The sequence below is a fragment of the Triticum urartu genome, chromosome 2A, assembly GCF_056163025.1.
Source record: "Triticum urartu cultivar PI428250 chromosome 2A, HENAU_Tu73, whole genome shotgun sequence".
Lineage (NCBI taxonomy): Eukaryota > Viridiplantae > Streptophyta > Magnoliopsida > Poales > Poaceae > Triticum > Triticum urartu.
Window position 1 is genome coordinate 378,830,123 of NC_141874.1, and position 14,647 is coordinate 378,844,769.

At 44.0% G+C, this 14,647-nt stretch overlaps 1 protein-coding gene across 1 annotated transcript; it reads left to right on the forward strand.

Moving 5' to 3' along the window:
- Positions 1–1,522: 1,522 nt before the first annotated feature.
- On the forward strand, positions 1,523–2,718 carry LOC147985181 (uncharacterized). The gene is made up of 2 exons (XM_087541454.1): positions 1,523–1,806; positions 2,289–2,718. Exons 1-2 carry the CDS (start codon positions 1,523–1,525, stop codon positions 2,716–2,718), a joined length of 714 nt encoding a protein of 237 aa, XP_087397580.1.
- The last annotated feature ends 11,929 nt before the right edge of the window (positions 2,719–14,647 follow it).

A 14,647-nucleotide genomic window follows, 5' to 3' on the forward strand; every position in this document is an offset into this window, starting at 1 on the left:
ATGCAGTCCGCAACGTTGGTATAAGCAGTCACAACTTTGGCGCAAAGAAGGATGCACGTACTGCAAAATGTGTACACATGCAACACAGGACTATGACGAATGCAGTGCACATAGAGCCAACAAAGCAGTGCACAACCGTACACTAGAAAAATGATACGTAAGAGGAAAAACAATAAAGAAAAATGCTACCCATGCAGTGCCCAAAAATGTAGCACAAACATGTGTAGTGCGGAATGCGTGCACATGCAGCATAGAATACTGACCAATGCAGTGCACGAATGATTTACTAAGCAGTGCACACCCCTATATTGGAAAAAATACCTGAGAGAAAATATTTAAAAAAATTTACCACCCAGGTGCAACTGGCCCCAGCCAGTCTCGTAGTAGATCTACGCCCACAGGAAGCGAGTCATTCTGAGCCACGATGCATGGGGCCGGGCACACATGGGCCCACAGGTCAGAGAGCATAGAGCAGCGAGCGCCGTATATAAGCGCCCAAATAAGTAACCAGAAGAGTTCGGCATGGCTGCCTTGCCAGCGCTTATAAACAGGTCGGGCGCGCCTTCCATGGGCGAGGTTGGACTAAACATTAGAGCACACACACAGCGCACTGGGAACCAGCGGTGCTCACAGGCCGACTTGGGCCCAATGCGTCTTCACTCCCCGAAAACAGGCCCAACATGGCCCACTAAAAAACAATAAGTACAAAAATAAAACATCAAAGAAAAATAAGAAACATTTTTCTTTGATGAATGTGCATGGGCACTGCCAGAAACTACAGTTCTCTATTAATAAATAAAACACAGGAGCCCCAAGTAAACGTACAAATGCAGTCTGCGACGTACAACAATGCAGTTTGCCACGTGGAAGCACGAAGTATTCTTTTTTATGGAATGCAATTCTCTTTCTACTACAATGAGTATGGCTAAAATGAAGAATGTATCCCTGTTAGTTAAGCAAAGCAGTCCGACACCCCTACCCACACTACCCTCCATCCACACAAAAGTTGCATTACCATCAAAAATAAAAAAAATAAAAAAGAAAGAACTCCATCAAAAAACTAAATGTGCGTACATCTGTGTGAATCCTGATCTGATATAATTCAGTGTACGAAGAATAAATTTCACTTCCATGCAGTACACTATGTGGACATATGCAGTTCTGTTCTGATAGCGAAGAAGTGCTCTTACTAGGAAAATTCACCGAAAACACGATCATCACATTTTCTGATAGTTGTGTGCATACCTGAACTAGTCACGTAAAAAGAGGCGACGACGTTCCGGATTTCCAATGCACTAACACAGCCTCCTCATAGCGGAACCTCTCTGCAGTTCCCACGTAACTAAAAACACAACCCCACCATGCTACCACCCCGCTTCACCTCTCCCACGTCCTGTCAAGGAGAGCAGAGGAGAAAACACAACTACTTCGTCCCCCTAAAAACTCCATTGCATCTTCTTCTCCACACTTCCTTTCACTAACCTCTCCCTCCAGAACAAACACAAGAGAGCATAGGAGAGTCATGGCGGATGCACCTCTGTACAAGCAGCGCCGCAGGTACACCAGGGAGCTCCACGACATCGACCTCCACGGCAACCACAAGCTCCACGTCGTTTGCACAAGCAAGGGTGAAGACATGGACAAGATGTTGTCCATGCTCAGGAGGAAGCTCGGCGGAATGCCTGTCAAACTAGTCGGCGTTGATGTCGAGTACACGCACTACGTGAAGCCACATCGAGCAATAGTGCTCCAGCTATGCGTAGAAAAAGAATGCCTTGTCTACCACATCTCTGCAGCTAAAGACAAGTCAGAATAACTATCAATCTGTACTATTGCCTGTCAATATTGATTTTAAATTTTCTTCACTGCAATTTCCATTATTTAAACTTTGGTTCTCATTTTTAAAAAGCATGGCATAGGAATTCATTAAAAGTTTTCATCTGGCTCCATGTAACTCATGTGTTCAATTCTTGAATTATATGATCTAGCGATACACGCAGTTTTATTTTGTTTTACCAAATACAAATTATTTGACTGAACAATAGAAAACTGCAGCATTACTATACAAAACATGTATGAAATTCAATTCAAGAATACAAACTTGCACAAAACATGCATTGTTTATGCAATCTATTATCAGATTTACTAGTTATGCTGAACAAAGTATTAGCAGCTACTCACTGCAATAGATTAAAGTATTCATATTGCACTTCAGTTTCAGAAAGAACAAAAAAACATTGGTAGTTCTAAGAAATAAATTGCATTCAGTCTATACAAACATCTTGCAGGCCAATGGAACTAGACAAATTCCTCATGAATGGTGAGTACACCTTCGTCGGATTCGCCATTGAAGGAGACAAAAGCAAGCTGAAGCTATCTGGATTGGGTATCAACTCCGACAACTACATTGATATTCAGGTGGAATGGAGAGACCCATACAATAAAAAGAAGTTTGACTCTTCGGCTGATGTTGCCGGCAGGATGATAGACATTCACTACCATGACATGAAGAAAAAAATTAACCGCAAGGAGGACCATACTCTGTGGGGATTTTGCCTGCTGCCAGAAAAGCTTATCAAGTATGCAGCAATAGATGCGTTCGCAACATATGAGTCATGGAGAGTCATCTATGATGTCATAATGGGACTGGACAGGGCAAAAAGAGACAAAGAAGCAAAGAAGAAGAAGAAAAAGGTTGTAATCCAATACAACAACTAGAAATAATCAAGGCTATGTTTAGTTTCATTTTACTTTAGTGGTTGTATTGATCTTTGTTTCATGTCTGCAAGCTTTTGATTATGTCCGTTGCTTCATATCGAACATTTCTTTTGTAAAAACAATGTCGTTTTAGAATTATCATCAAATTTTCTTTCTGTTGTTTGCTTATGTATCGTCAGTTTGCTTGTGATCATTTGCTTTTGCTGAACTTAGTTTGTATTAGAACAAGTATCCAGAAAAATTTGAAAAATTTAATGTGTGATACCAAAACATACTACACACATACAAAACATATTCAAAACCAATGTTCAATAAAAAATAAGTAATCTGACTACAACTCGTACCTAAAAGAGAAAGACTAATGCAGTTCACAATGGTAAAAATAAGCAGTACACATGTGTCCACATGCAGTCCACAATAGTAATTATATAAAAAGAACATTAATATTAATATTTCTAAAAAATATAATCCGCAAACCATTCTAAACAAACGTGAATACAGTTAACAGAACAAATATAAGGTAGTTCACAAAGTGTATACATGAAGTGCAGTACATTCTTAAATGTAGAACGCGAGGGGCTACAACAACTTTCGTGCAGTGCACAACACACAGACTTGGTACGCGTAGTGCAGTACTCAACGTTGGTGCACGCAGTACAAATGACATCATTTGTACTAGCATGAAATATATATACTCCAAAAGAAAGAAATGCTTCAGATAAGGAAATTTTTTGACCACACAGGTGCAACCAGGCCCCAGCCAGTCCCGTAACAGGTCTGCAACCACATTAGGCGAGTCGTTCTGAGCCACAATGCATGGGGCCGGGCACACATGGTCCCATAGGTCAGAGATCATAGAGCAGTGACGTCGTGTATAAGCGCCCAAACAAGTAACCAGAGGAGTTCGATAGAGATGCCTCACCAGCGCTTATAAACAGGTCGAGCGCAGTCTCCGCAGGCGAGGTGGGACTAAACATTAGAGCGCACACACAGTGCACGGGGAACCACCCGTGCTCACAGGCCGACGCGGGCCCAATGCGTCTTACACCCCAACTGTAATGCCCCAAGACCAAGACCTCCATTATTGTTGTGTTATGTCCATGCTTGCGTGCTTGTGATGTTTGTTTTATTTTATTTTGCATCATGATCATCATTGTTGTTGCATGTTTGTTGAGTGCCTTGTCATATTTTATTTCTTGCATCATGTTCATCGTTTATTATATTGCATTATGCCATCCTTGTTTGTTTTGCCATGCCTACCTCTTGTCATATTGCTTTTGGTAATTCATGTTGTTGCCATGAGCATCATATGCATTACACTCATCCTTATGTTACATGTTACTTTCATGTTGTGTGTGCATCAACCCTTGCTATCCCTCTCTCAAGCCATGCCCATGTATCATCATCTCTCCCTTCCTTCTCCCTTCATGTTTTTGCAAGTGACTTTATTCCCCCCTCCATTAATGTTCATTTATTTCCTGATGATCATACTCCATGCCTTATACCTCTCTGTAAAATTTCATTCATTTTGGAGTTGTTTTGGTTGGGTTCAAAAATGGCTCAAGTTTGAATTTAATTTAAACTTGAATTATTTTTCTACCTCTGAAAATGCCCAAAGCAATTTATTCAAATTCTGCACAAAATCTGGACTCTAGGGATATTCTCATATCTCTATCAACCTTCTTCATTATAGTTGTGCTTTTTCTGTCCTGTTTTATGTCTAAAGAAAAGAGAAGAAGGAAAGCAACAGTAGCAACATTGCAGCCCATCTCCCCAGCCCACCTGCACTCACCTTTTAGCCCAGCCAAGCCCACATGCACCGATCCTTCTCTCTTCTTCGTCCTCCTCTGTACGGCAGCTCATCCAGGGGCTCCACGTCGGTACCTCAAATGATTTGACGGTCGGAGCAGGAGCCCATGCTCCTACAAAACCTACCCCGCGCTCCCCTAGGGTTTCCTCGTTCCTCCTCCTTCCCTCCTCCGTGCCGCCAGCAGGTAAGCGGGCACCCACACGCTGCTTCCTCCGCCGCCGACGTCATGTCCGGGATGGGCTGAAGCTCGTCTCCGGCATAGCTCCGCTCGGCGGTACCTCTACGTCCTCGCGACGCATCCACGAACCTGTTCCCGCTGCGATCCAAGGTCAGAGACGCCAAGTTTATCACCGTCTTCCTTCTCTGCTTCCTCTTCCGTCACGAGTAGATTTTTTTCCCCAAGTTCAGAGCTCCCTCCCGTCGTCTCCAGCGCCTCTCCGTCGACCTCCCAGTGCCCTATGGTGATCTGGGTAATGCCCATTCCTCTCTGTTTCTTCCTCTAGATGTTTGAACACCCGTAGGCCTCGCCTGATCCATGCCATGGCCACGCACGCGAGCACCTACACTCAGGGACTCCACAGCATGCACACGCACACGCACACACCCAAAACCCGAGCCCCTCACGCTGCACCGCACTGCGCGCACACCCGCCGCCGCACCCGGCAGCTTCGCCGATTGCCTCGCGTCGCCGTCGCCCGACCCGAGCCATGCTCGTGCTCAAGAAGGTCCTGCTGCCACTTGCCTTGCTTCTCCTGTAGCTCGTGCTCTGCACGCACACACCAGAGTAGCATCCCGCAGCCCGCTGACTGCCCTGTTACTCCCCCGTGCCCGCCAAGCTGATGTAGTCGCCCGCCATGTCGTGCCCGAGTCGAGGGCGAGCTCGAGGTCGAGCCACTGTACGCGCACATCCTGTAGCGAGCACCCTCGCCTTTCTCCACAAGCCTGCCGCCGCTCTGCTTTGCGAGATGTCATCTCCTAGCTTGACACCATCGACACCGGTGTTCTCCGTGTAGCCATGGCCAAAGGCTCGGCCCTCTGGCCATAGGTCAAAGAACTCCAGGCGCACAAGTTTAGCACAAACACGCGTTCAGCTCACTGGTCAGGGTGCTACTACTTTGCAAGCGGGAGGTCCAGGGTTGGAGTCCCTGTCTCCCCAATTTTCCCTGTCACTTTTATTGTTTTTTTGCCCGCACTCCCACTCTGCCCCGTGGGCCAAATCTTCCTGGGCCTCTTGCACCGTACATTCAATCTGGCCTGCGCATATTTTTTTCTTCTCTGTGTTTTTCTTTATTCTTCCACTGCATGCATATTCACAGAAATGCCATTATTTTGCAATGCCTATAACTAAATAACCGTGCATCCATGTAAAAACTTTATATACGTAAAATGCATAGAATTTCATCTAGTTTCATAATATACAACTTTCATCCATGTTTAAAATGTTTAAAAGACTGTTTGTGTAGTTTTGTTCACATGCCATGTTAAAACGCTTTAATTCATAACTAAATAACCATAGCTCCAAACCAAACAAACTTTAGATGTAAATGGGGTATAAAAATGCCTAGTTTAACATGATGGCATTACTTCGCATGTTTAACAACTCTAAAATTATGTTTAGGGCAGAACAATACCAAACCTAAAAATATGCACATGAGGATTTTCCGGAATTGTTGTTTGTTGTTTCCGGCCTCATTTAAACTTGACTAGGTAGTTAGTTTATGTATGCTTCAACTCTTGCCATGCTAACCAACATTTAACATTGTTGAGTACATAAACGGGAGAGAACTAAATAAGTCATGTGGTGTTTCATCAATATGCAATGGAGTTGCATATTGAGCTCCACTTAATTTGTAGAATTGTTTGTGCATTTTGCCATGCCATGCCTCATTAAACCGGACATGCATCATACTTGGTTGTGCATCATGCCATGTTTATGTGAGGGTTGTTTACTATGTTGCTTGCTTCTTTCCGGGTTGTTCCTCTCGTTAGCCTCGGTGTCGTTCCGGAGTTGTGGGGATTCGTTTGACTACGTCCGCTTGTCTTCTTCATGGACTCGTTCTTCTTCCTTGCGGGATCTCAGGCAAGATGACCATACCCTCGAAATCACTTCTATCTTTGCTTGCTAGTTGATCGCTCTATTGCCATGCCACGATACCTACCGCTTGCTATATCATGCCTCCCATATTTCCATGTCAAGCCTCTAACCCACCTTTCCTAGCAAACCGTTGTTGTGGCTATGTTACCGCTTTGCTCAGCCCCTCTTATTGCATTGATAGTTGCAGGTGAAGATGAAGTTTGTTCCATGTTTGGAACATGGATATTGTTGGGATATCACAATATCTCTTATTTAATTAATGCATCTATATACTTGGTAAAGGGTGGAAGGCTCGGCCTTATGCCTGGTGTTCTGTTCCACTCTTGCTGCCCTAGTTTCCTTCATACCGGTGTTATGTTCCTTGATTTTGCGTTCCTTACACGGTTGGGTGTTATGGGGACCCCTTGACAGTTCGCTTTGAATAAAACTCCTCCGGCAAGGCCCAACCTTGGTTTTACCATTTGCCTCACCACCACCTACTTTTCCCTTGGGAGTCGCGCTCCTGAGGGTCATCTTTATTTTAACCCCCCCGGGCCAGTGCTCCTCTGATTGTTGGTCCGAAATGGGCAGCCTGCGGGGCCACCTCGAGGAAACTCGAGGGCTGGTTTTACTCGTAGCTTGACCTATTCGGTGTGCCCTGAGAACGAGATATGTGCAGCTCCTATCGGGATTTGCGGCACATTCGGGTGGTTTTGCTGGTCTTGTTTTACCATTGTCGAAATGTCTTGTAACCAGGATGCCGAATCTGACCGGATTGTCTTGGGAGAAGGAATATCCTTCATTGACCGTGAGAGCTTGTGATGGGCTAAGTTGGGACACCCCTGCAGGGATTCGATCTTTCGAAAGCCGTGCCCGCGGTTATGGGCAGATGGGAATTTTTTTAATGTCCGGTTGTAGAAAACCTGAAACTTAACTTAATTAAAATGCATCAACCGCGTGTGTAACCGGGATGGTCTCTTCACGGCGGGGTCCGGGAAGTGAACACGGTGTTGGAGTTATGCTTGATCGTAGGTTGTTCTAGGATCACTTCTTGATCACTCCTAGTTCATGACCATGCTTTTCCTTCTCTTCTCGCTCTCATTTGCGTATGTTAGCCACCATATATGCTAGTGCTTGCTGCAGCTCCACCTCACATACCTTTTCCCTACCTATAAGCTTAAATAGTCTTGATCACGAGGGTGTGAGATTGCTGAGTCCCCGTGACTCACAGATTACTTCCAAACCCAGTTTGCAGGTGCCGATGTTACCGAGCAGGTGACGCAACCGAGCTCAAGGAGGAGCTCGATGAAGATCGTGTTCATTATGATTTTCCGTGTTTCAGTTGATCAGTAGTGGAGCCCAGTTGGGACGATCGGGGATCTGTGTAGCATTTGGGGTAGTCTTCTTTTATATTGGGTTCCGTAGTCGGACCCTAATTGTATCTGGATGATGTAATGCTTTATTCATGTATTGTGTGAAGTGGTGATTGTAAGCCAACTATGTACCTCTTTTCTTATTCATTACATGGGTTGTGTGAAGATTGCCTCACTTGCGACATTGCTGACAATGTGGTTATGCCTCTAAGTCATGCTCCGACACGTGGGAGATATAGCCGCATCGTGGGCGTTACATGTTAGTATCAGAGCCTTCCCCGACCTTAGGAGCCCCCTGCTTGATCGAATCATTGGCGTTGTTGAGTCTAGAAAAATGTTTTGAGTCATTTAGGATTATATATATCGGAGAGTGGGAATTCTTTTTACTCCTCAGTCCCTTCGTCGCTCTGGTGAGGCATCCTGACGTAGAGTTTTGACTCTTCTCTTCTGAAATTTCACTAAAAAAAATTTAGGATCACGCGGGTATCTTGGAATCGTTCCGATGGTTTTGTGACGAGAACATTGTTCTTGGTGCCTCCTGACATTTAGGGGTTATGGCAGTGTCCCAGGGAGTTGAGCTCCGAGGTGTTGTCGTCACAGTTTTATTGTTGCAGTTCTGGAATACCTGAGTTTCGCCGACATCGAAAATCTCTTTTATGCAGTTGTTGGTGAGATAACCTCGACGCCACCCAGTACTGGGATGGGAGTTCGGGAGTATTGCCATAACTCATATAACGGATGCTTTTCGAAGGTTGAGGTACACGATTTCCGGAGGTTTCTTGGTTATGTGTTGAAGGATGGATACAGCTGGATGTAGGAATTGTTAGTTTGGGTGAGATATTATGCTTCCCCTGTATCCCCAACACCTGATTGCATAACTAGAAAGTTTCGGGAGTTTATAAGTGGAAATTCAAGTAGCTCCTAGAATATCTTTTCAACAGACACATGATACGATATGGGATCTATCATATGTTTGTTTCCGGCTTATTCTGCATGCCAAATTCTTTGTTTTGTTTTGGTTTGTGGTATTTGAGTTGCTTCAATGTCAAGTATTGATTCCATACCTTTCCTAAGCGGTGTTCTCATATTTCTATGAGAGTACTAATCCTTCTTAATCATCAAGGTTGTTATGTCAATTCTTTACAACCAGTGTGTTTTCTCTTCAAGTGGATCCGATCATTTTCAACACCCGCAAGATCAACTCAAAGTCTTCTCAACGCTATTTGTTTCATTCATCCCAAGTTGTCTTTGTTTTCCCGCCCTCCCACCCTTTTTCCTTCAAGGACTCAGATTTCTGAATCAAGTATCCATATTATGGATGTGAAATTTCTTCATTCTTTCCTCAATGTTCTTATCCGGTGATTCTCAGGAAGATGCTAACGGAGCTTCAAGTTCATCATTCTTCGTTCTCTTTCTTCTTCAGTGGTTGCAATTCAAGCTTTTGGTGTTGATTATATCCTTTTCCTCATTTCAAATGCTTTTCCTCATGCCGGTGCACCTCTTAATCATCCACTTCTAGCTATTCAATTGTTCCGGAGTGCTGAAGATATCTCGAAGATTCATGTTTCCACTCCGCATTCAATCAACTTATTCCGAGGTTGTTATCTCATTCAAGCCATTTAATTCAACCGGTGCATTCTCCTTTTCAAGTAATCATTTCAACGGTGTATCTTTTGAGTGGGCCCTAACCCACAGGTCTTTTCCCAGGATCTTACCTGACTCTTCTAATTTTCCCGAAGTTATTCTCAATTCTTTTCCAAAGTTTGACGTAAGTATGATTCATCATCAGTCATATGTATTTCTCCAAGATTTTGTTTCAAATTCTTTTCATTGTTGGCTCAACCTTTTCCATTCTTCATTCCGGAGTGCCTCAATAATTCTTGGTGGTGTTTCTCATCGTCATTCTCAACATTTGAAGACCAAAGAAAGAGTTTTACCTCCATATCTTATCCGTTCTCTCAGAGATTCGTGGTTCTAGTTCGAGGCCATCCTCTCATAATTGTTTTTTGATTGTCAGAATTTTTTTCACCCATCCAAAGCAATTCAAGAGTCTTCCCAGTTTGATTATCCGGAATCCATCAATTCAGGTTTATTCATTCTCAGCTTTCAGCTCTCTTACTCCAAATCTTACCGGTGCATCGCTCAAGTATTCTCTAATCAGTTCATGATCTCTTCGTTCTCATGTATCTAAATTCCCTCAAGCATCTTCATTCATTTTCTAATTCTTCCTGGTGTTTCTTTATATTTCTTTGTTCATTTTGAATTCTACCGGTGGCTCTTCTAAGATTCTTCTTCCTTCGTTATAATATCAATTGACTCGTTCTTTCCAATCCTACCGGTGGTTCGTTGAAGACCTTCTCAAGTTTGCGCTAAATCTATCTTAGTCCTTTCTACGAGAATAAGTGTATGCAATCCATTGCTTGTCATCAATTTAAATTGGTGAAGGATGCGCACAACGTAATTCTTATTATTGTTTCATACAAGTGATCTAATTCCTTCTTCCCGGAGTGGTGCATCATATCACATTCTCAGTTCGAGATGCTTTATCTTTTCTTTTTTCCGGAGTTCCAAGCTCTCATCATCACGGAGATCCATCTAAATCATTACAAGGTTTCTAATCTTTCTTTTCGTTATCCTTTTGTTATCGGAGTTTCTTCATGGAGGTTCTACATGATGGTTCATCAAGGATTTAATTCCTTCTCGAAGTTTTCATCGAGATTCTTTTCTAAGGAGCTCAAGTATTCTTCATCTTGCAATCCGGAGTGCAATTCTTTCTTTCGTATCATTGGAGGTGGTATTATGTCATTCTTGATAATTTGAGTTCATGTTTCATGATTCACATGTTGTTAAGAATGAGGTATTTAAAATCCATCAATCTCTTCTTTGGAGTTATCTTGGGTTATATTTCACCTAAAGCCTTCCCTAAGGATTGTTGCTAATTCTGGTGCTCATAAATGACCCAATTTCTTCATTTATCCTCCCGGTGAAATAAGTTTCTCGTCTTCTTGTTCATATCAATCCAATCTTTTTCCATGAGTGGCAGGTTGTCACCTCATATTCTTGATATGTTTTCTATAAGCCCACAACAAGCTTACTCTTTTCGTTGTTGGTTTTTCCAACAACTCCGTTCGACCCTTCTCCTAAGGATGCCTTTTCAAGCTCAATTGTGGCAGAAGTTGGCATTTTCCTCTCCACTCTTTTATTTCAATTATCTATCTTCTATTTCTTCTGTCCGGAGACATGGTGATGTTGCTCTCTTCTTGTTTTGTGAAGATCATGTTCTTGCTTTTGCATATCCTTTTAACCGGAGTGTCGTGTCCTCCATTCAAGTTCTCTCATCTTATCAAGTTTTGCCCCCTTCTCAACCGGAGTGCCGTCTGAAATCGTTCTTACCCATTGTGCCATTCTTTTAATAGTTCCGGAGGTAGTGAGTTGTTGATTTCATCAAGTATCTTCTCATATTATCAAGTTCTTATTCAATTCCTTTTCTTTTCAGTCGGAGTGCTGTCCAATTATATCATTCTTAATCCTTCTCTATCTTGACTTAACGGAGTGGTTTCAATATATATCTTGCCCTTCAACCTCAAGGTTTTTCGCAATGTTCTTTGTCCCTCTTTTCTAACGGAGTGTTTTTGACTTTGTTCACCTTCGTTGTATTCTTTTTTCGAATTTGTTGAACCTCGCAAGGTTCTTGGGTTTCACTCATTTGTCAAAGAAGCAACTTTGTTTTACCTCTTCCTATTCCGTTCCCCCCGGTGCCATCCTTAGATCTCTGGTCGAGATCTCTTGTAAGTGGAGGAGAGTTGTAACGCCCCAAGACCAAGACCTCCATTATTGTTGTGTTATGTCCATGCTTGCGTGCTTGTGATGTTTGTTTTATTTTATTTTGCATCATGATCATCATTGTTGTTGCATGTTTGTTGAGTGCCTTGTCATATTTTATTTCTTGCATCATGTTCATCGTTTATTATATTGCATTATGCCATCCTTGTTTGTTTTTCCATGCCTACCTCTTGTCATATTGCTTTTGGTCATTCATGATGTTGCCATGTGCTTCATATGCATTACACTCATCCTTATGTTACATGTTACTTTCATGTTGTGTGTGCATCAACCCTTGCTATCCCTCTCTCAAGCCATGCCCATGTATCATCATCTCTCCCTTCCTTCTCCCTTCATGTTTTGGCAAGTGACTTTATTCCCCCCTCCATTAATGTTCATTTATTTCCTGATGATCATACTCCATGCCTTATACCTCTCTGTAAAATTTCATTCATTTTGGAGTTGTTTTGGTTGGGTTAAAAAATGGCTCAAGTTTGAATTTAATTTAAACTTGAATTATTTTTCTACCTCTGAAAATGCCCAAAGCAATTTATTCAAATTCTGCACAAATTCTGGACTCCAGGGATATTCTCATATCTCTCTCAACCTTCTTCATTATACTTGTGCTTTTTCTGACTGTTTTCTGTCTAAAGAAAAGAGAAGAAGGAAAGCAATATTAGCAACATTGCAGCCCATCTCCCCAGCCCACCTGCACCCACCTTTCAGCCCAGCCAAGCCCACATGCGCCGATCCTTCTCTGTTCTTCGTCCTCCTCTATACCGCAGCTCATCCAGGGGCTCCACGTCGGTACCTCGAATGATTTGACGGTCCGAACAGGAGCCCCTGCTCCTACAAAACCTGCCCCGCGATCCCCTAGGGTTTCCTCGTTCCTCCTCCTTCCCTCCTCCGCGCCGCCAGCAGGTAAGCGGGCACCCACAAGCTGCTTCCTCCGCCGCCGATGCCATGTCCGGGACAGGCCGAAGCTCGTCTCCGGCGGAGCTCCGCTCGGCGGTACCTCTACGTCCTTGCGATACCTCCACGAACCTGTTGCCGCTGCGATCCAAGGCCGGAGACGCCAAGTTCATCACCGTCTTCCTCCTCTGCTTCCTCTTCCGTCACGGGTAGATTTTTGTCGCCAAGTTCAGAGCTCCCTCCCGTCGTCTCTGGCATGTCTCCGTCGACCTCGCAGTGCCCTCTGGTGATCTAGGTAATGCCCATTCCTCTCTGTTTCTTCCTCTAGATATTTGAACACCCGTAGGCCTCGCCTGATCCATGCCATGGCCACGCACGCGAGCACCTACACTCAGCGCCTCCACAGCATGCACACGCACACACACACACCCAAAACCCGAGCCCCTCACGCTCCACCGCACGCGCGCACACTCGCCGCCGCACCCGGCAGCTTCGCCGATTGCCTCGCGTCGCCGTCGCCCGAGCCGAGCCATGCTCGTGCTCGAGCAGGTCCTGCTGCCGCTTGCCCTGCTTCTCCTGCAGCTCGTGCTCTGCACGCACACATCAGAGTAGCATCCCGCAGCCCGCTGACTGCCCTGTTACTCCCCCGTGCCCGCCAAGCTGATGTAGTCGCCTGATGTCTACTACACAACCTTCTTCTTGTAGACGTTGTTGGGCCTCCAAGTGTAGAGGTTTGTAGGAGAGTAGCAAATTTCCCTCAAGTGGATGACCTAAGGTTTATCAATCCGTAGGAGGCGTAGGATGAATATGGTCTCCCTCAAGCAACCCTGCAACCAAATAACAAAGAGTCTCTTGTGTCCCCAACACACCCAATACAATGGTAAATTGTATATGTGCACTAGTTCGGCGAAGAGATGGTGATACAAGTGGTATATGGATTGTAGATAAAGGTATTTGAAATTATAAAAACAGCAAGGTAACTAATGATAAAAGTAAGCGTAAACGGTATTGTAATGCATTGAAACAAGGCCTAGGGTTCATACCTTCACTAGTGTAAGTCCTCTCAACAATACTAACATAATTGGATCATAAAACTATCCCTCAACATGCAACAAAGAGTCACTCCAAAGTCACTAATAGCGGAGAACGAATGAAGAGATTATGGTAGGGTACGAAACCACCTCAAAGTTATTCTTTCCAATCAATCTGTTGGGCTATTCCTATAAGTGTCACAAACAGCCCTAGAGTTCGTACTAGAATAACACCTTAAGATACAAATCAACCAAAACCCTAATGTCACCTAGATACTCCAATGTCACCTAGATACTCCAATGTCACCTCAAGTGTCCGTGGGCATGATTATATGATATGCATCACACAATCTCAGATTCATCTATTCAACCAACACAAAGGACCTCAAAGAGTGCCCCAAAGTTCTACCGGAGAATCACGACGAAAATGTGTGCCAACCCCTATGCATAGGTTCATGGGCGGAACCCGCAAGTTGGTCACCAAAACATACATCAAGTGAACCACCTGATATCCCATTGTCACCATAGATATCCACGGCAAGACATACATCAAGTGTTCTCAAATCTTTAAAGACTCAATCTGATAAGATTACTTCAAAGGGGAAACTCAATTCATTACAAGAGAGAAGAGGGGGAGGAGAAACATAAGATCCAACTATAATAGCACAGCTCGTGATACATCAAGATCGTGCCAAATCAAGAACACGAGAGAGAGAGAGAGATCAAACACATAGCTACTGGTACATACCCTCAGCCCCGAGGGAGAACTACTCCCTCCTCGTCATGGAGAGCACCGGGATGATGAAGATGGCCACCGGAGAGGGATTGCCCCCTCCGGCAGGGTGCCGGAACGGGTCTATATTGGTTTTTTGGTGGCTACGGAGGCTTCTGGTGGCGGAACTCCCGA